At 34.2% G+C, this 23,407-nt stretch overlaps 2 protein-coding genes across 2 annotated transcripts in view; one reads left to right on the forward strand and one right to left on the reverse strand.

The window, feature by feature from the left end:
• Positions 1-23,407, reverse strand: part of LOC125242201 — a 219,128-nt gene that overhangs the window by 168,467 nt on the left and 27,254 nt on the right. The window contains exon 2 of the mRNA XM_048150917.1: positions 7,227-7,313. Within this exon, the coding sequence (XP_048006874.1) occupies positions 7,227-7,308 (82 nt within the window). The 5' untranslated portion in view covers positions 7,309-7,313. The remainder of the gene's footprint in view (positions 1-7,226; positions 7,314-23,407) is intronic.
• LOC125242203 lies at positions 958-1,838 on the forward strand. The gene is made up of 2 exons (XM_048150919.1): positions 958-978; positions 1,285-1,838. The coding sequence occupies exon 2, from the start codon at positions 1,384-1,386 to the stop codon at positions 1,801-1,803; it is 420 nt and encodes a 139-aa protein (XP_048006876.1). The 5' UTR covers positions 958-978; positions 1,285-1,383; the 3' UTR covers positions 1,804-1,838.

The raw sequence follows: 23,407 nt of genomic DNA on the forward strand, positions 1-23,407 counted from the left end.
ATTTTCTAAAATACTATATTTCCCTAAAAAAAAGTTGGCAACCCTAGTGTCGGGCCACGCTCAGTGTAGGGTTCCGTAGTTTTCCGTATTTTTCTCAAAAACTACTGAACCTATAAAGTTCAAAACAATTTTCCTAGAAAGTCTTTATAAAGTTCTACTTTTGTGATTTTTTTCATATTTTTTAAACATACGGTTCAAAAGTTAGAGGGGGGGGACGCACTTTTTTTTCCTTTAGGAGCGATTATTTTCGAAAATACTAATATTATCAAAAAACCATCTTAGTAAACCCTTATTCATTTTTTAATACCTATCCAACAATATATCACACGTTGGGGTTGGAATGAAAAAAAAATATCAGCCCCCACTTTACATATAGGGGGGGGTACCCTAATAAAACATTTTTTTCCATTTTTTATTTTTGCACTTTGTCGGCGTGATTGAAATACATATTGGTACCAAATTTCAGCTTTCTAGTGCTAACGGTTACTGAGATTATCCGCGGACGGACGGACGGACGGACGGACAGACAGACATGGCGAAACTATAAGGGTTCCTAGTTGACTACGGAACCCTAAAAAGGGTCAAGTAGCCTATTGTTCGCTGGGTTTGTGCCCCACAGATCAATTCGGATTTAGATTAGTTAACATCGCTTTTCCGTACTTACAAAGAAAGTCCAAATCCAAACTTAACAATGACAGTGTCATAAATTGAAATAGATGTCATACACGAAAGAAAAAACGACAAGGCCCACTGGTGGCCGAGCCGGGAATCGAACCCAAGTCTTCAGCTTACGCTTACTTCTCTAGTGAATGTTATCTCTTGTTATTGAAAAAGAACAAATCAAAAAACATTCAATAAAATTTGATTTGTTCCCTTGTAGTGTAGTGTGACAACCCTGATGATATATAACTCATCTCATACAGAGTGACAACCCTATGCTCATGCAGCTGTGTGTTATGGATCATAGAGTTTTACGATGTAATTATAAATAATCATAAAGTTTATGGTATAATTAAAGTAATGATTATTGGTCATAAAATATACAATAAAATGTAATGTTAAAAACAGATGGGAATGACTATTGACCGTGACCAGGATAGTATATAAGCACGATTTTTATTGAATAAATAAAGAGTATTGACTTGACTTTTGAGTTATCATTACACCCGAAGCACCCCACACTTCATGGCGACCCTAGCCAGTCGTGCTACTCGAGGCAGCCCGAGTGCGACCCTCCGCCGCCGTAACTAATCCGCGCCGCTTTTGTCGCTCACATCAACTCAGTCGTCACCTTACCAGTTGGGCAGCTCGACGCAACCTATGTGTGACCCACCGCGAACACCAACGCCGCCAACACCACGACCACCATCGCTATAGCCAAGTATGGACCACCACCACCACAGAAACCATCGCCACAGCCAAGCACGTCCTCGCCACAACCGCGCATGTAATTACCAGCCGCAACCGTCATCGTCGCCATTCAATTGGACTGAACAATGCGAAGACGCGTTCAAAAATCTAAAAATAACCATCACAACCACTACCACCACAAAGATGGACAATAAGAAGATCGAGCGGCAATATATTGAAGTGGCCATGAGTAAGCCGAGCGCCGTCGGAGCCAGCCCAGCGCAACATCGTCCACCAGCTACTCCGCACCGCAGCGCCACGGCCCCTTCGCAGCACCGCGGTCCCTCCGCAACGCCACAGGTTCGCACCGCAGCACCACGACGCACTTGGTGGCACCGCGTGCCACACCCGCCCCAGCCCAGCGCACAAACAGCGGAACAGGGTAAAATATAAAATCCATTACATATTCACACTAATCGCTATTATGTTTCCATAATAAGTTTTAATTTTTTTTATATATATAAAAATAAGTATATTAAAGTTCTTGTAGGTATAAAAAAAAAATGTTTATAGAGAGTTATAAAAAGCACCAGATTTTTTTTTAACACTATTTGAGTCTATCAGACTCCAGAAATCGATTAGTTCATAAATTACAATACTTCAAAATAACAAAAGAAAAGACAAACAGACTCAATAAACAAATAAAAATTTCTAAAAGTTAAATAGTAGATCGCGGAAAATTCATACGAAACTATCAAGTTTTACATAATTAATAACTACCTATAAAAGGTGAAACAACTCTGTCAGGACATCTTATAATAAATTAATCAGAACTCATGTTCCATGATAAAAAAAATATATATATATAGATATAAAGTATCTATTCAACATACAACTTGTTGCATTCAAATATCCCATTACTGTACAAGATCAAAAGCTTATATGGGACCCAAAAGAAATTCGAAAATCGAGAAATGGTCCCATGCCATTGGTATGAAAAAAAAAAAACTTCTTTTTTTTTTCTATAATTCTGTTTTGTTGTTGTACTATATGTACTATAATAAAAATTAAAGTAATCGAATACAAAATAAAAGTCGTGCTATTGAAATTGACTGATTTTTATCAAATATAATTAATCTTATTCTTTCCAATTTATTGTACGTTTCCGGTCGTAAATATTAATAGAAAAAAAAAAAACACCTTATCAAACGTATTTATTATTATTTAATAATCAGGCAGGCAGTTAAAAAAAAAACTGACATAGCCTAAATCCAGTAATCACTTAATATTCGTAAAATAAAAAAGTGATGTATAGATATAATTTATTTTCTCTCTCTCAGTAGTAGCGAGACCGGACAGATCTCAGGCTGTAAGGTACTAAGGACAAGTATATATATATATAAAAAAACGAATTTTAAACTGCTGATATGTAAAATTAATATTATTTAATGACAGTAAAAAGAGGATAATATAAATTGTATAAACTTAAATAAAAAAATAAAAAATTAAATAATTACATAAGTATGTTTACAAGTAACAGGAAAAAAAAAACATAAGAAAAACGTCTTGTCGGGAAAGCAAAATCAGTTAAGTGTCGCAACCAACGATTAGCCTGATAACCTAAAAGTTATTGTGACTCTTAAATGCTTTTATGTTTTCAAACCGACATTATTAACAATACTGGGTATAGCTAGTAAATTATAATGTAAGCAGAGTACACCAGGATACAAACCAGACACAGACCCCTTGAAACCAAAACCAATTCGAGCGAGCTCTCAATTGTGAAGGTCCTTGGGCACACGCAAAGCTATTGCGTTCTAATGTGTGAAAGCATATGTCTGGAAAAACATACTACATTTATTGAGTATGTATCAGCGCGCTATAATAAATATATTTTTTGTATCTTTAATATTTATGTATTGTAATGTAGGGTCGGCCGACCGGATGCGCTAAAATGCGCAGTGTACTCTTTAAAAGAAAAGTGAACTTCATGTATCACGAAGAAGCTTACATTATTTCCCAATGCAGACATTAAGGTACTATGGCTCATGGGAATTGATTTCTATGTAATACAAGCAGGTATGAAATCCTTGACGGCTGACCATGATTCGATCGAGAATCAATCGTGGAGACTCTTGGACACACAAAATAGTGTGATGCTTAAAAGCAATGCCTGAATGTATGAACAATACTAAAAGTATAATTGTAATCCCCAGTAGTAAAAAAAAAAAAAAAAAACTCCTCTAACAAGTTTAGTAAGCAGGTTTTATCTGCGGAAAAGAGGTGTAGGTACTAAAAACAAATACTTTTACCCCAAACAAAATTGATATCACAAAACGACATAGGTATAAAAATTTATTAAAATAGAAATACAAATCTAAAAAAAAAAAACACCTTAAAAAAAAAAGAGGGGATAAGAATATGAAAAATAAAAATAACCACAATACTCACTACATCAATCGCTATACGTACAACAATTTTTTTTTTAACTCAAATCACAAGTCAGAATTACTGCATACACAACTCACAAAAGTAACTAGAATACAAATATCATATAATATATATTATAACCTCAAAATTAGAAAGTTCAAATAAACTAATTTATTATATTTTATCTCGAGCAAAAAAAAAAAAAAAAAAAATCTGAACTACCAAATAAATTAACATCTCTTGGCATTTTCTTGTTAAAAAAAAATACTATAGCGTGATTACGCTATACAAAATAGTTTAAATCATCTATAAAAATACCACAAATAATCAGACCTTACTAAAATAAAATGACAAAAATATACATAACTCGAGTACAACTCACGTACAAACACGTTAACAAAAAAAACAACCAACTTAATACAAGTAAAAAGCAGCCAACAATAAATTTCAAATTAATCGGTATCAAAAATTCAAAAAAAAAAAAATTAGAAGTCGAACTATTTTCACCACAATATAAATACCCAAAACCGAAAGTGTAATTTTACGCAACTACATCCTTTCTTTTATAGCGTGTAGTAGTAAAACTAAAATCACAAACACAACGCAGTTAGACAAAAAAAAATGAATAGAAAATACTTCAAAAAAATACCTAAAGCATAACGCGAAACAAACACGAAATTATTAGTGAAATTGTGTGATGCTTTAAAAGTGATGCCACAATATATGAAATATTATATAATACGAGTATGTTGTAATTGCCAGTGTGAGCGATAATTTTTTTTTCTTGTATCCTGAGCAAATAAATATGTATTGAACTATTGAGCTGAGTAATAGCCATAAATGAAAATGCGTTGTGTACCCTTACCGTTTGTGATGCATTTAGTCTGCACACAAAAATAAGGTTAAAATTGTTTTTATCCCTTTTCAAATAAATACAGAAGTCAATATGACAGGCAAACAGATCTAATGGAAGATTGTAAAGTGTTTATGAATAATGTCATTAGTAAAATTGAAACATATTATGATCGGATGACACCATCCAAGTAAGGAATTGCTAAAAAAAAAAAAACAATCTCCAATTGCACAAGATAGCATCTAGATTATTTAGCAATAAGAACAATTTATATCCTTTACCACATAAGGACCAACTAATGTATCCCAGTAGAAATAAGTAAAAAAAAAAAAAAAAAAAAAGAAGAAGTAAAAAGCCAAAAACAGTTGTCATGTATAATCCAACTATTTTTGACTCAAAAAAAAGGGGAAAGCTGTAGTGTAGTGTGACAACCCTGATGATATATAACTCATCTCATACAGAGTGACAACCCTATGCTCATGCAGCTGTGTGTTATGGATCATAGAGTTTTACGATGTAATTATAAATAATCATAAAGTTTATGGTATAATTAAAGTAATGATTATTGGTCATAAAATATACAATAAAATGTAATGTTAAAAACAGATGGGAATGACTATTGACCGTGACCAGGATAGTATATAAGCACGATTTTTATTGAATAAATAAAGAGTATTGACTTGACTTTTGAGTTATCATTACACCCGAAGCACCCCACACTTCACCTAGTTTAATGACAGGAAGCGACAGGATGAAATAACTCTTCAGAATTAACTAGCTAAATAACTAAACAGAGCATATTAAAATCATAGTGACATCTCATCAATTATGCATAGACAGATTTACTGAACTAACTAGAACTCGGAACTAAGCCTATAAATAAATATAATAACATTAGAAGTCTGGTCACGTTTCTCAAATGTCAACAACGTTGTCTCTGTAAACCGGGAGATTTGAAATCGCTACAACAGAATCGTCAACTAGGATCTTAAACCAATCAAAACTTAAAACTCATGGGGTTTGAATTCTTGGATCATGCTTTGTCAATTTTCAAAGTTGTTAATCTCGTATTGTTTAATTTTCTAAATTAAAGTAAGTGTGAGATCACACGTATGCCTTCAACGTTGCGTTTATCTAAGGTACAGCGAGCAAATCTCGACTGGGGGGCAATTGTAACTGATCCATTTTTTCCATTATTACACTATGATGTTGAGTTCTACATGTATCCACTAAACACGCCTACCATATATAACCGGTGGACACTCTATTTAATAATGCAAACATTGCAAAACATGGAAAAAATGGATCAGTTACATTTGTCCCCCAGTCGGGATTTGCCACGCTGTACCTTATACTTAACTTAAAAGAACTTCGGTAAACCTTTATAATCAGCGATATGAACTTCTACAAGAGTTTTTGACGTTATATGTAGCTAACACATGACCGTACCGCACAGCGTCCTTGGATTTTCTTCATGCGAGTGTGAGCGAGAAAAAATACTCTTTCTCGCTCACACTTAAAAAAATCCAAGGACTCAGTGCGATCGTTTGTTAGCTACTTTAGAATAAGCTGCTCGATAGCCTAAGCGTCACGGAAAATGTCCCTTGTTCCTCGTAGATAACCAAGTCGGTGTGGTGAAAAAGAATTTTCTCTTTAGAAAACTGCATGAAATATGTAGGTAGTGGTTATCAATGAGGAAAAATAAACCCATCCATTCCATAACCAGGTAAGCTAAGAAGAAAAAAAATTCTTCGTACAATAATAGTTTTGTATGAGGAAAAAAAAATCCCATTTAATAACCGGGTAAGCTAAGAAGAAAAAAAAATCCATAGAAAACTACATAAAATAATGGTTTTCTACGAGGAAAAATAAATTCTTGTTTCCAAACCGGGTAAGCAAAGAAGAAAATAAATTCTTCGTAGAAAACTGCAAAAAATAAAGGTTTTCCACGAGGAAAAATAAATTCTTGTTTCCAAACCGGGTAAGCAAAGAAGAATATTTTTTCCTCATACAAAGCCAGTTATCAAATTTGGTTATCTACGAGGAACAAGGGGAAAATATATGTAATATTTGGTATGTAACCGTTTGGGAATATCGCTCACTTTCTCTAGACAGTGATACTTAGTTATTTTTCGCAACTTTTACGATATCGAGTAACGTATTAGAAACTCGTGCAGCTCATGATACATGTACAGTCACGGACTTTGATTGTTGATCCACTGCTAGCTCATTTTATACTAGACATTTCATAGTTAACCATAGGTAGTTAACCTAAGACTGGTCCAGTATAAAATGACCGTACAATTCACTACCCTAAACAACCCACCCGCCTGCCGTCTTTGTGCCGTAGATGTGCATGGGCTGCAGGCGATGTTCGCGCTTTGGGTTATTGTACAGCACCACCAGCAAGCACTAGTCCGCTTTGCAGAGCACCACCTCCGGAGGCCCTTCATAGCCTCCTGTACTATTGGACCGTATCCAGTACGGTTGACCTTTCAGGGACCGCTTTTGTAACGCATGGCAAGCGTCCCCGTGCCTGTCAACCTGCGATCAACCTACGCAGGCGACGGACAATTCAATAAACAGAACCAACCTGCGTGTTGAGCAGCGGGAGCCGACATCGCCGGTGAAGTTATGGCTAGCAGCGCCACAGCTAAAATCCACGACGCCGCCATTTTACCTGTCAAAAACAAAAGTGACATTAATAATGATGAGTTTTAAGATCATAGTAAAATAAGTAAAATACAAAAATCTTAATTGCGAGTTAACTTAAATAATAGCCGCAGTGGCGTATTTTAATTTTAATTTTATTTATTAAGCTGGTGTTTTTTTACGCAGTGCCAGAAGTGGTTCATTATATGCCAGGTCGAAACTTCGGAGGGCCATCTGTACTGAAAAACGTCGTACGATACAAGTGCACTCCCTTCGGTCGTTTTTAGGGTTCCGTAGTCAACTAGGAACCCTTATAGTTTCGCCATGTCTGTCTGTCCGTCCGTCCGTCCGTCCGTCCGTCCGCGGATAATCTCAGTAACCGTTAGCACTAGAAAGCTGAAATTTGGTACCAATATGTACATCAATCACGCCAACAAAGTGCAAAAATAAAAAATGGAAAAAAATGTTTTATTAGGGTACCCCCCCTACATGTAAAGTGGGGGCTGATATTTTTTTAAATTCCAACCCCAACGTGTGATATATTGTTGGATAGGTATTGAAAAATGAATAAGGGTTTACTAAGATCGTTTTTTGATGATATTAATATTTTCGGAAATAATCGCTCCTAAAGGAAAAAAAAGTGCGTCCCCCCCCCTCTAACTTTTGAACCATATGTTTAAAAAATATGAAAAAAATCACAAAAGTAGAACTTTATAAAGACTTTCTAGGAAAATTGTTTTGAACTTGATGGGTTTAGTAGTTTTTGAGAAAAATACGAAAAACTACGGAACCCTACACTGAGCGTGGCCCGACACGCTCTTGGCCGGTTTTTTAATTTATCGTCACTCGTTTCGAACTTCCTTTTTTCCGCACTTGTATCGTAATGTACTATTTTGTGATTTTGTAGCAACGTATAAACGTATAAAACTTGGAGTAGGTACGCCTTGAATTTAGAATATTGATACAAAAAGTCTCCTAATAAAAATATAAGTATTTTATTGTGTGTGATAACTCGGATCTTCCATATCACAACAAAGCCAACTCGGAATTTTAAAATGGCGCCAAATTACAAACACAATTTCAAATGACATCATTTACAATTAGGTAAATATACCAATTATTTATGGTATATTCAAAACGTGGCCAATTTATAACCATTATAATATTAGCTTGAAACATTGTCTAAATTACAATTCACGTGGGAGTAAGAGAACTACCCATGCGTGTAAATTCACCTTGACATCAGTGAATAACGCAAAGTTTCATTTCACACAATACGTAGTGTAGGAATCAACATTTAGTTAGTTCTAGTAGTAGTAGGCATACGGTTGTTTTTCAGGTAATTCAGGTACGAAGTAAATTAATGACTCATATCAAAGAGAATATATACCTACACCGTGTATACCTACTCTAAGCGGTGGAAAATCGGTAAGCAGGAATCAATGTTTCTTCTCCAGTAATCGATGGCGATCAATATCTATGTGGTACTTATAAGGAATTAAGTTTTTATTATACATATTTTAAAAATATGTATTAAACTTATTGTCACCCTACCAGTGGTGTAGTTTTAAAGAGTTCAAAACCTCTTTCACAAGTAAACCATAGCTAAAAATTCCATAGACTAATGGAAATAAGCTGTCAATTTGTCATTGTCAACTTCATAAAGCTGACACGTCGGCCTAGCCGAAATGAGAATCGTTGACGCAAAACCCCGCGCCGATCCAAACGCAGTCTGGCTCTGTCGCGTCAATACAGAAAAGTGATAGAGATAGCAATATTATCGTAAGCGTTTGTGCATTTGGCTACGTAACTTGGTCTGTCAAATTCACCGCCAACGCGATGGCTCTTGACATACACTAATTCCCTTTAATAAATGTAGGGTATCCATCTTATTCAGTGGCTATTAATTTTAATGATAAATTAACTTTATTTAATTAGATGGTGAAGTAAATTGCATGAGAGCTCAAGCATTTAACTCTATTTATGTTAATAATTATTATTTTTTCAACTCCTGATTACCGATTAAATTTCACCGCGTATACATATTTATTTTAGAACTGAACCTAAATCGAGTGACATGTTCTCGCTTAATTCAATATACATAATATAAAATTACTGTCAAAGTAAAATCACAGTACATAGGCTCTCTCGACACAGGATTAAAACTTTTGAACCTCAGCTTTGGTCTATTGAGGATTTTGGACGACAATTTGGCATATATTCTTAACTTGATATGTGATAAAATTGTAAAATATTAATAGAAGGGAAACGTCCTTGCTAATATGGAATTAATATGAAATCGAATTGAGTGACGTCACAGTCAACTCAGTTACTTTATATATTTATACCTGACTTGTTAAATAGAAATAGAATTTAAAAATAACTTCTATCCATGCTTTTTTATATTTATCTTTATGCTTTATTTCGTGCATGGTCAAGTTCCCTATTATATAAACAATAAGAAGTGACAACCCTGACGGAATCAGAGCGAAACCGTGTAAGTGCAGGGAAGTGCTCTTGTATCGATTCTTATAAAGCGCTTTCTTGAGGTTTGTTGCTAAACAGAATTTTATTGTTTCGAAGGTAAACTGCTTCAGGTATAAGTAGGTACGGTCTATATAGAATACGGTAAATGTACCAGTTATCGACTGTGTATCAGTAGACGTCACTTTCTGTGTCATCGATGGGCATAAGCATGTAGAGTACTGGTACTGTGGTACTGGTACTTTTCCTTAATTGTTTATTTTAATCTATAATAAAAATGCTGAAGACTTGTGCTACACATTTATCATCACCGTTTTTGTTTTGTTGGTTATTCGCTCGTTAGGCAACAATAACTGAGAAACGAGCATAACTTTGATTGGCCGAGTGATCGGATCACGTGGCTTGCGCTGATATTTGATCTCGCCTCTGCTCTCGGTTTACTTATATAAACAAAAGCGTTGTATAACTTAGTATATTAACAATTTGGAATAAAATATGTATATTTTGATTATGTCGCTCGAATCTAGAGCAGAGCCCAACTGGGGTAGTACCTCCGTCTTACAGAAGACCGCAGCCAAATAGCACTAGACCCTACTCATAGTGTTGTGTTCCTGTCGGTGAGTAAGGCTGCCAGAGCTCAACGAGGGTGCGGTGTGCTGATGACAGGAGGACTTACGGAACTAACTTGTTCCGTCTATTAATTGTCCTTTGAGTCGTCGGCAACCCGAACCCTCCTTGGAACTGTACACTCCTTTTTGCTGTGTACTTAACACAGCAAAAGGGAATGTACAAGTTTCTAATGGGGTGGCAACGCGCATGTGACACTGTTTGAGTTGCAGGCGTCCATAGGTTACGGTGACCGCTTTACATCAGGCGGGCCGTAAGCTTGTTTGCCACCGACGTAGTATAAAAAAAAAATGTTTTTTTTTATTTCCGCTACCCAAAGGTAGTCTTGTAGATATCGCTCTTTAGCGATAAGACCGCCTGTTGTCTGCCTCTATTTATAATCATTTTCTTTTGTCTCTACTGTATCTTTTTTCTGTACCGTTTGCTGAGGTGTGCCAATAAAGAGTATTCTATCTATCTAAAATCAAAGCTTAAAGCGGGTCTTTATAAAGGGGTAGGCAGAGCACATAAAACTACTCAAGTTACAGTGCTACTCTTAACGTAATTAAGGGGTTGAAAATAAACACCACCACATGAGAAAGTGGGTCAGTAGCGAAATTATGACAAACTTATAATTTGTATAACGAAAACTAAAGTTTGACATGACCACGCCCAGTGAAACCTGAGCCTGATAAACGCTTAGAAATCATTAATAGGTATATGTAAAAGTATAGAAAGTACAGATTGTGATATCGTAATTCAAGTCACAAAGCTACCGCAATAATAAAACCTGAATCCCTTTGTAACAGATATCAGCCTTTTATTGACATATATGTATTCAACATTACCCTGATTGGTTACCTCTGTAATAAAATACGACATAACAAATAAAATACCATGTTTGCTCAAGACGATCTCAATATAAATACATATATTGTTATATATACTTATACATGTATCTACGCCACGCACATCGCTGGATTCCAACATAAAGTTAATTTGGAAGTTGATTGACAATTTGAACGCACAGCAGCGAAGGTCAGGCAGGATTAAAATTTTAGCGCGATCCGAGTAGCGACTGACTGGCCAATTCGAACCTACAATGATATCATTATGAAATCTAAAGGATTATCATTCAAATATCGTACATTTCGCTTATGCTTGTCTCGCGGACGTTTTACTAAACTTCCTAAGCGCACTCAAAATTAGTCTCAGACATAGGTTATATTAAAAAAATAAATTAATGCTCAATGTTAATGTATAGGTCATATAATCTAGTTTTAATATTTATATTCTCTTTCCAGATCTCGTAAGTTTAATCTTTGTTATAAATATGTACTGACGCGATCGCTTGGACAGGTCTCCACGGAAGACCAGTGTAACTTGACAAAATGCTGAGGGGAGACCTTTTCAGTGACGTTAATATAATGCCTATTAATGTGTATCATAGACGTAAGGAATATTGTTAACGTCCTGAATAAAAATATTTTCTTTCTTTCTTTCTGTATTGGCGCGAGCGAGACGCACGATAACGTCAGTTTATATACATTTAACTGGCCTGTCTGTAGGACCTGCACTGCACGGGAAGCATGGTCGCGCGATACACGATAAAATAGCAGGCCGTCCCTATCGCACTATTTGTAAGTGCGATAGGGACGGCCTGGTATTTTATCGTCTATCATGCGACCATGCTTCCCGTGCTGGTCGCAACTGCTGCCTTCGCTTTGTACCTATATACAGTTTCTAATGGCTGGAGAGCTGTTATACTCGAATATGTTCTGTTGTGGCGAGGCTGGGTAATTGCACCGCAACTGCACAACTGCTTTTTTTAAGCAGGTATTTAGATCGATAGTGTAGAATTGCAGATAAACTTCTCAGATCTTGTGGCAATGTTAGTTGGTATAGTTTAGTCATCTACACCTAAAATAAATAACATATCAGTTTCATCGTAGAACCAGCTCAAAGTATATAATGTACCTTCAGTACTTACAAGGATTACCTTTCGTTCGTAGCTGTTATTTCTATTTTTCAGGTTTAGGATATATAAAAAAAATCACCGATGAGGCCTGAAATTAGAAGATGAAAACGATCCATATTTCTATCACCTATGTGATAGTGATTGGGAATCTTCAAAACATAACATTTCCTTTCTAACTAATTAAACTGATGACGGCGATGTAAGAATATTTTGCATAATTATAAAGTAAGAGAGAGAGTAACATTTCCATCAGGTAGGTATCGTATTTAAAATTTTTGCTTTTAACCAAGATTTATATGTTTCGAATAAATTGTTAAAATTACTTTTGCTTTAAACTCGTACATACTTTAATCAAGACAAACTGAAGAACAAACATTAACAGTCTGCACGAACTTTTTAGGCTCATTATCACATTTATCACATTATGATAATTATGAATTTGTCAATTTAACCATAAATTAAATATAACAAGATCATACCATCCCATACATTAAAATGCGACCACCTACGAACGCGCTTACACTCCACCACACATAGATGGCGCCACAAAAAAATGCCTTGTTGCCACCGATTATTTGTAGATTGGCATAAAGTGTCAATTCCGAGCCGTAAATCTATGTCAAAAGTGACACTTAACGCCATCTACATGTATAATCGAAAGCTACAAGTCATTTTTTTTGTGGCGCCATCTATGTGTGGTGGAGTGTAAGCGCGGTCTTAGCCGGTCGCATTTTAATGTATGGGATGGTATGATCTTGTTATATTTAATTTATGATTTAACGAAACCGGTATTTCTTACAAACGTTAGTCTTAGTTTTTCCCACTGGATATACTTAATTGAAAATATTTATACACAGTTTGTACTTTAATTATACTCGCAGTAAAAAATCATACATATTTCAAATGCTACGAGTAAGGTGCATTAGGGTAATTCCGAAAGTCGTCTTATTACGAAAATTGCATAAAAATCGCCTTTATTTCCATCATATCAAGATTCCCCATTCGGAATTTCGAGAGCATTTCAGTCATTCGGAATTACCCTAATGCACCTTATATACTAATTCAAAAAATCTAATTGAGAGGCTACGATTAAAATAGGTACTTCAAGTAGTATGCTTTTTTTTCTCTTCTTTTTAGTACCTATTATTTAACCTTTAGTATATATTTTTATTTATTATAAGTTTTTTTTTAAGTTAGTTCAATTAGTTATATTTTAGTTTTGTATAGTTATTTTTAAGTTTTTTTCGATTAGTTTTAATGTAGTTTGAAAATAAATTGTACCCTAGTACGAGTAAAGAATAAACAATTGCCTCTCATTATCTTAACACCAGCAAATAAACCTATCCCATACTTAGCAGGCTAGGTAAATTAAATATAGAAAAGAAACAAGTAATACGACGAAAGGCTCATTTAGTTTATATGGCGTGCGAACTCTCGAACTCACACGTAATTTTACATTAGATTTATATTTTTTTAAGATATGAAAGCATATTTTAAATGTAATAATTACAATATGTCATTACTTAACATAAGGTGGACAAATAGTGTACCTACCTAGCTAGCAACGCCAACAAACTGCTCCGCAATTTGGAGAAACATTAATTTAAGGGACCCACATTAAATTGAAAATTTTGATTAAAACAATAAAAAAAAAACATACTCGCCGATTGTAAGATTCAATTCAGCCGGCCGGTCAAGCGCCACATTGTAGTGAAACTCGCGTCAGAGTTCTAATACCGTCTAAGTCAGCTCTAAGTGCTAAAAGTAACAAGGACTATACGAGTTTTTAGCTCAAGCAGAGTTCATGGAAGTATCAACGCCGAATTAATTAGAATAATATTAAGTCTGATACTTACAGCGATTTAATTTCTAATTTGCATTTATTTTTGCCTCTTCACATGAAGGTGGTGTTAGAAAAAAAACCTAAGGCTTAGCTTCGATCGAGTCAATTATAACAGGGGATTGAAGTTCCGTAAAGTTTTTAAATATATATTTCAGAAAGTAATAGTTACAAGGTAAAAATAAATACAGTGCGATTACAATTAGTTAACGACTCGAATTTTACCCTTCGGGTTCGGCTCTTATCGGGATCGCTTGAGTGCAAGCAACATAGATATAAAACCCGAATCGTTAACTGATGTTAATACTGCGTACTGCAGTACTGCGTTAAATTTCCGATATCTCGTTGAAAAAAATATTTTAAAAAATCCTGCATACTGCGCCAAAATATAACACCCTAAAGGCAATTATTTTAGGATTGGTTAAACTCTCAGGATTCAGACATGTAGCCACCTACGTGTACGTATAAGACCACCGTAAAGCTGATTAAGTGATTACTTTTACGGATCATCCCGCTTTGGTAACGCGTGAAAGCAAATTGCTTTTGAAATACCGCGATGCTTACAGACTCCCCTTATTTATGACACTTAAAACTTAACATTTTTGTAAAAAAATGTTTCATTGTAAGAAATCTTTGTTAAATTATTTAGCAAAACGTTTATGATTGATAAGAATACATTAGGTACAACTATCTAAATCGTTATTAAAATTAATTTTAAGTACTTTAATAGGTACATTAATTATTACTAAACATAAGAGGATATTCTTTTATATTTGAGGACAGTTTATAGCTAATAAATTAATTATTCAAAATCGCTACATTACACAAATACATTTTACACTCTGATCAATTTGCAGAAAGAATGTAAACCACTAATATGCGAAAGGTAGGAGGATTCATAGCTTTGAAGAAAATAATATTACTTTCATTACTTTTCTTTTTTGGTAAAATTTATAGCCCAATCTTGTAATCTAACTTTAACTATAACGTCTCCAAGAATCTTCAAAGAGAATGCAACCGTAAAATGTTGTTCCAATTACAATAAAATCTTCCATTAAACCAGACTCAGGAGAAGCATAAAAAAGTATTAAAACAATGAATTTCGTTTAATATGTTTCTCATTTTTTCGGCTAAATGTCTCATTGTGTTCTTTTGGAAATAGTGTCACTACCAAATGGAATTAATTTTACATTTTAGACACAACAAAATAATTAGGTTTTTAGAGTTATTATAGTTTTAATTTAGTTTAAATAGAGTTATAATCATAATTGTAGGTATCTAATATAAGATAGGAATAAAACATTCGAATACTCATTAAAATATTCGTGAAAATGTATTCATGTTTACATACATATACAAAAAAAACACATAAGACTAAAAAACATGTAGGTACACAGAAAAAAAAAATTACTTGAAGCAAGTAATATTATTTGAGTCAAGATCTTTTGGGATTTCGATATAAGGAAAATGGAGAATTACTTAGATTGAGATATAAAATGTTTCGCATTATAGTTCTTAGACCAAGAACTACTTTTTTGTATCAACATTTGAAATATCTCTTCCACTAAAAGCTAATAACTGTTGTTTCAAGAGAGAAAGCATTTTGACATAATTATTCCTTTTCTTAATTTAACATTGAAAGGCTCTTTAACGAAGATTGAATGTATTTTGTTTATAATAGTATTAAAAATTGGCTCAAAAGCGTTAGTTCTTATTGTAAAATAGCACATATTCTCTTCAAATGATGTAAGGCTCTTTTTTCAAAAGCTAAATTGTTTAACCCAAGAACGAAAATATTTAAAACAAGATATTTTCGTTCTTGGGTCAAACAATTTAGCTTTTAAAAAGAGCCGTACATCATTCTCTTCAAATGATGTAAGGCTCTTTTTTTAAAAGCTAAATTGTTTGACCCAAGAACGAAAATATCTTGATCTAAATAGCTGATTAATTTACTCAAGAGCGTTTTGTTCTTGTTGTCAAATGGCCCATATTCCGGTCAAATGATGTAAAGCTCTTTTTTTAAAAGCTAAATTGTTTGACCCAAGAACGAAAATATCTTGTTCTAAGTAACCGAGATAATTTACTCAAAAGCATTAATTGTTCTTGCAAAATAGTTCTTTTCTTGTTGTAAAATGGAACTTATTCGAATCAAATGAGGTAAAGCTCTTCTTTTAAGAGTGTTTAATTCTTCTTATAAAAAGTGTCATTCTTGTCGTAAAATGGAACGTATTCCAATCAAATGAAGTAAAGCTCTTCTTTTAAGAGTGTTTAATTCTTCTTATAAAAAGTGTCATTCTTGTCGTAAAATGGAACGTATTCCAATCAAATGAAGTAAAGCTCTTCTTTTAAGAGTGTTTAATTCTTCTTATAAAAAGTGTCATTCTTGTCGTAAAATGGAACGTATTCCAATCAAATGAAGTGAAGCTCTTCTTTTAAGAGTGTTTAATTCTTCTTATAGAAAGTGTCATTCTTGTCGTAAAATGGAACGTATTCCAATCAAATGAAGTAAAGCTCTTATTTTAAGAGTGTTTAATTATTTTTATAAAAAGTGTCATTCTTGTCGTAAAATGGAACGTATTCCATTCAAATTAGGTAAATCTCTTCTTAATCACGACTATAAGGTGTGCCGTTCTCGAGAATGTTCTCCGTTTACTATGGGCTTTGAGCGAGAACGTTTCCTATACAAAATGGAGAACATTCTCGAGAACGGCACAACATGAGCTACAACACTTTTCATACGGACGTTTGTGTATTTGGCGCGTTTACAAAATTTACCATTTTATTTTTGTTTTATTCTTATCATTTTAATGTCTCAAATGAAATACTTATGATGTATTTTTTTACCTATTTAACATCTTTAGTTTTGTTTGCCTACCTTTATAATAATTATGGTCATTTCATCACTATAGACTTTGCGACAATTATGACTTGATTAAATTACCTACCTTAATAAAACAATAATAAAATGGTATATTTTGTAACTAGGATAAATACACAAATTTCCACTTTTAAAGAAGAGGTTTAAATTTTGATGGAGTGCGTGTCCCTTTACAACAAGAACCAGAAATACAAACTTAAAAGAAAAGCTTAATGTAAGTATGTAATTAGAATACGTTCTATTTTACAACTAGAATGAACATGTTACAAGAAGAATTATCTTAACCCACAGAAGTGCTAATCAACTCAAGCTTTAACTTTTTACAAAAAGACTTGTGCCGTTTTAAGTATGAATGAGTTTTGACAGTATTCCAGTATAATTTATACAAGCCAAATTAGTTTTGAAACACATTTATACCTATTCGGAAATAATGGAATGAAAGTGAAATGTAAGTTTCTCATTTATTTTATGCATCAGTTAAAGAAAGTAATTACAAATTCAGAACCTATCAGTATCACTATACAGTATTAAAATTGAATTTAGAACGGAAAACATTTTGACTTATAGGTAAGCATATAGGTACATAAATGTATGAGCTACCAAGATTGATTAGAGCTACAAAGTACCAAGATTCTCTACAAGTCAAACTTAGAATAAATCACGTCAATTGTAAATAGATGGTGCAAATACTTAAGTAGGTACATAAGACCAAAATGTCATAGATACAATTTCTGTAGCTTAGTATATTTTTACATTTCAAGAACTTTATAGTCTAAGATCCGTACCAAGCTCGATCTTCACCGACGTGTTAACCAGGTGAAAATAATATTTTATTAAGTAAAATAAGTTTCTGAACATGTCTTACTATGGTAACCTCAATAAAAATGGTCAAGATTACATAAAAAAAAAATTCAAAGATTTTTAAAAAATAATCTTGACCATTCATTTTTATTGAGGAGACATGTTCAGAAACTTATTTTCATCTGGTTAACACGTTGGTGAAGATCGAGCTTAGTACGGATCCTATACTATAATAAAATTAAAACGTCTAAGTTTAAAACGTCAACTATATACGGTGGTACCTACTGTATCATACGCCGTATGGATTTGATACACTTTTTTTGAATAATTACGCGGAGGTGCTCACACACTTGGGGATACTTGGCGTGAAAAACGTGGTAAATCTTAAACAACAAGTCGAACGCCTTTGCAGCTGAATGCACGTGGTATTTGATATCATGAATAACGATGTATATCTGGGCGAAGTTTTGTAGCGGTCGTTGTATGAGCACGGAGGGTTGCACGGTATCCTTCCGGGCTGCAGCCTTAGCTTTCTGGGCTGCGATTACGCTGTCGATATCTCCGGCGTCCTGCATTAAAAACATAATTTAAAAGTAATGCCATAGTTCCCAGGAATATCCCACTGCTCAGCAGAGGCTCCACTACAAAAATATAAGTTCTTTTTTCTTCATTAAAATATGTACAGCAGAGACTTAGTCATATAGAAAATGGAATTTTAAGGTACACAATAGTTAGTTGTTTTACAAGGGGGCAAAGTTGTTGTTTAACCGCACGTGCCAATATTGAAACCTGAGCAACCGAAAGATTCCAATATTGAACCACTCGCGAGCGTAGCGAGTGGTTCGAAAAGTGGAATCTTGTGCGTTGCGAGACTTGCGAGGGTTTCAAGGGACGAAGGTTAAACAAACTTTGCCGCCGAGTGAAACACAAAAATGTTCACCACACCAACACGAAGAAAACACTGACTATAAAACATCAAACTAAATCAAAACTATCAATTTATTCAATAATTATGATTCAAAATAGTCATATATATTTCGGTAATTTCCACCAGGAAGCTAAAATTAAAGATATGAAGTGAAATTTTGTGATAAAATGCAATTTTGCTATCTGTTTTTGAATAGCAAAGTAAGCCTTTACCAGTTGGTGTGGTGAAAAGTTTTTAATTTTTCCCTTAATTATTGTAATTAAATAAAGAAGTAACAAATACCAAAACATGGTAAGTAAAATATGACTTCATTATGGTGGCTCTATGGCAACTTTGCATGCCTTACAGTTTACACACGTAGAGTGTGTTTAGTAAAACGTCCCACTTTGTCGGTTACCATTAACGGCCTAGCCACGACAATGGTCTAAGGCGGCGAGCGGGGCGGCTGGGCTGCGCGGGAAACGCGCGCGGGCGCTAGCCATGCCACGTACTTTTAGAAGCGGCGGCAGGGCCTAGGAGCGGCCAGAACGTTTTCATATTTAAAAACATGTTTTTTACTGTCGAATATGACTCTAAAGTGCATAGAATGCTTTAATTAGTCAATTACATCTTGTACAAGAGAATATGTGTGATGACTAAGTACATGGAATTTATTTTATGGCTAGTTAAATGATACTTAATATAAATAAACACTTAGAAAAAAATTAAGAGTAAATACGAATAAATACTATACAAAAATATGTTTGAAAACATTATTACATACTACATACGCGAAAGTACAATTCAATTTTCATTAAATAAAGGTTTCGGGTTCAAGACGCTCATAATAAAAACAAAATGTTTTGTTTCGCGCGGAATCGCTAGCCCCATCTAGCCGCCTAGGCCGGTCGCGCCGCTGTAATGTCGTGGCACCGCCCGCGCGGCGCGTTACAGTTGTTTGAGTCGCGCGCCGCCCCGCGCGCCGCTCCCGCGGGTAGGCCCGTAAAAACCCGCGCGCGATTTCGAACAGCGGCAAGGTCGTGGCATGCCTCGCGCGCGCTGCGTTTTTGTTTTTGTGACTTACCGCTTGCCGCTGCCGCAAGACGCCTTAGACCATTGTCGTGGCTAGGCCGTAAGGCGAGGTTTACTTGTATCTTTATATGAATAAACTGACAAAGCGGCTTTATAGCAATCGACAAAGTGGGACGTTGTCCCGTGCACACTCACTAGTAATGATTTTCATAAAAAATGAGTGGGAAATATTAAATGGAATACTACTTTATTATGTTCTGGGAACATATTTACCAAAATGAAATATATTGAACTCGCTTGACTCGAAGAGTAAAATAGTAAAACATTAACTGAACAGTTACACAACTTTTATAGTTAATAATATAAATGTATATTAATAATAAAATAAATAGAATAAAACCCTTAAATTTGGATTGGATGCATCTAATACTTACATCTATCTGAACTAATAAGCCCTGGATTGATTCAGTGGTTGAGAATTTGACTTTCCTAGATTTCCGGCCTTTGGGTGGTATTAAAAAATATAGCAGGTAAATCTGCACCGGAATTATTTTGTCTGAAATTAAAAAAAAATTATATGAGACATTAGACTCACACATATTTTCATAAAATGATCAATTATGAATGCATTGTAATTAATTACGTTTTAACGGCCTCTGTATCTTTCTTCGTGGGTAGTGACTCTGCCTATGAAGTACAAGGTCCTGGGTTGAACTTGAATCCCATTTGAATTTGAACATTTTCAAGTTGTCATCCAACAAACTGAATGCTAATGGCTGAATGTGATCTGCTTGTGTGCTCTTTTTCTTTTCGTTCGTTTTTTTGCGTCGTTGTCATTGCTGTGAAAAATAAATTGGTGATTGCGATGGCAAGTATACCTACTAAAATAAATATAAGACGCTCTGATTAAGAGAAGTGTTCTAAAGGAAATATGGCGTTTATTTTTAATGTATTTAGTGTAGTAACTGGCCACCTTACACCAAAATCATTTTTGGTGTAATAAGTTCTGTGACCTATGAAATAAGCTTTGTTCATAGGTCACAGAATTCATTTTAGTATAACATGGCCAGTAATAAAAATCTTATGCTAAAATCAATTCTATTTATATATGTATGGAATTTATCTGTAATATTCATATTCATATATTCATATTCATTTATTCATAAAATTAACAATTTTACATGTCAAAGTTAAAGTTAAATTATCATAATTAGGGTACAATACAATATACATACATACATACAATCACGCCTGTATCCCATATAGGGGTAGGCAGAACACATGAAACTACTAAAGCTTCAGTGCCACTCTTGGCAAATAAGGGGTTGAAAGAAAACGAAACTGACATTGCAGTGACAGGTTGCCAGCCTCTCGCCTACGCCACAATTTAACCCATATCCCACAGTCGCCTTCTACGACACCCACGGGAAGAAAGGGGGTGGTGAAATTCTTAATCCGTCACCACACAGGCAGTACAATACAATATTACATTTTAAAAATAGAAAATACTCTCAAATAAATTCAATAATTAATTTAAAAAAGAAATAGATGTTGAACAATAATTACAAAAAATAATAATAATAGTATGTGATCGTATTGAACATTAAATTGCATTATTATTATAATATTCTGAGATGTCATAAAAAGCATTAATATAAATTGTATACATATATAAATAGAATTGAGGTGGCTAGTTATTTTGAGGAATGTCTTACCAGAGTATCTACTTTGCTGTCTTTTCAAATGGCCCAGGTTTCAAGAAAATCATGTACAGTTTCAATTGTTTGTGTCTTAATTCAAAGGTGTTATTCCACCTTTCACAAACTTGGTCCCATAGCTCATTATATTTCAGCCAAATAGCGTCGTCATTTGAAGCAGTCCCTGAAATAAAACAAAAAAAAAATTATCGAAACTTCGCTATACTTTGTGAAATCAAAAGGAAAAAAGACAACAGACAGACAGAGTTACTATTGCATTTATATTATTAGTAGGTACGAATATAAGTATGGATTTTACCTTGATTATTTTCCACAGACTCTACATCTGTATCCGAATCCCTATTAGAGCAAGTGGGTTTAAGCCCCTGCACTTTTCTCCTGATATGTACAGGAGATTTCGAACCTTGTCCACTAATTTGCCTTTGGCGGGCACATATTTTCTTGAAGCAGATTTGCATGTTGGCACAGCTTTCATATAGTAGGTATATATACTTTCAGTTGGGAAAAGTGAAACTATTTTTGCAGCTAGCAAATTGAATTCTTCTGGTTTGATGTTGCTGAGGAAAAAAATATTTTGAATAATCTTCATTCATATTTAAGTATTAATACTAATTTTATTATAGAAACCAGACAGAAAACCATCACAACTACCCTTGACGTAAATGCATAATTTTGCTCCCTTGTGAAAGAATATCTAACTCGCACTAGTCGTCAATCCATCTGGATTGACATGCAAGTACAGTCACCTGTATAACCTGTAATAATATCTTACGCAATAAAGGCTGCAAAAATATCTGCCACTAATACCTTATGAGACATTGTAAGAGTGTGTAAGATATTTTTGAGGCCTTCGTTGTGTAAGACATTATTGCAGGTGACTGTACCAAGCCTGAAACTACTGCTGTCTGGTCTCCTATAATCCATTAGCTAAGTACTTACTTGTTAACAATAAATGTGTAGTGATATTTCACCAAAACATCAACAATGATGCTTCTTTTTTGCGAGTTCAATTGTTTGTATTTTTGATAATAATTTAGAACACTATTTACTTGTGGAGTACATTGGCGGATACTCTTCAATTCAAATTATGGCAGTGAAAGCCTACTTGGTACACTTAAGTAGGAATCCAAATCCAAAGTAATGTCTATCAGAATAACTGACTGATCTTGATCAACTTGCATCACTTCTATACAGTTTGTTTTCGCTTTAATAACCATTAAATCTTCATTGAAGAAGTATGCAGTTTCAGTATCAGTAACTGAGTCTAAGTAATCTTGTAGTTTACTTTTTAGTTTAATTCGGTGCACAATGTGTTTGCAAAGCTCTTTCAAGTATCATTTAAAACCAAATATTTGAACTGTTCCTTGCTTATATCATTTTCTGTAAAAAAAAATAACTTAAATAATTGGATATCAATGATGAATATCTTATATTGAAGCATATTTGATAGCTATCGCGGAACTCTCCTATGTATATTGAAATGGGAAATGAACGAAATATGTGGATCAAAAACGAATAAATATCTGTAATAACTAAAAATAGCACAAAACCACAATATCATTAAGTCTTGCGGTTGGAGACAGGCTGGATCAAAGTCTTCCACTGCGACATGGTGACAAAATATATTTGAAATTTAAAAACTTCAGAAGACAAATGAACATCTTGATCGACCCCGGAGATGTATGGCAGTTGCAAAATAAATGATTAAGAAGCTTTCGTTATTTTGATTTAAAATTTCACGATTTTCACACATTATTTGAACAAAATGGGACTTCGAGTATTAATATAACTTGTTTTATTTACATCCACGTGTCAAAATGCCCATTGTCTCGTTTTGATAAGATAATACTTAAGTTCTTAATAGTTTAGTAACATACA

Source organism: Leguminivora glycinivorella, unplaced genomic scaffold (assembly GCF_023078275.1).
Source record: "Leguminivora glycinivorella isolate SPB_JAAS2020 unplaced genomic scaffold, LegGlyc_1.1 Scaffold12, whole genome shotgun sequence".
Classification (NCBI taxonomy): Eukaryota; Metazoa; Arthropoda; class Insecta; order Lepidoptera; family Tortricidae; genus Leguminivora; species Leguminivora glycinivorella.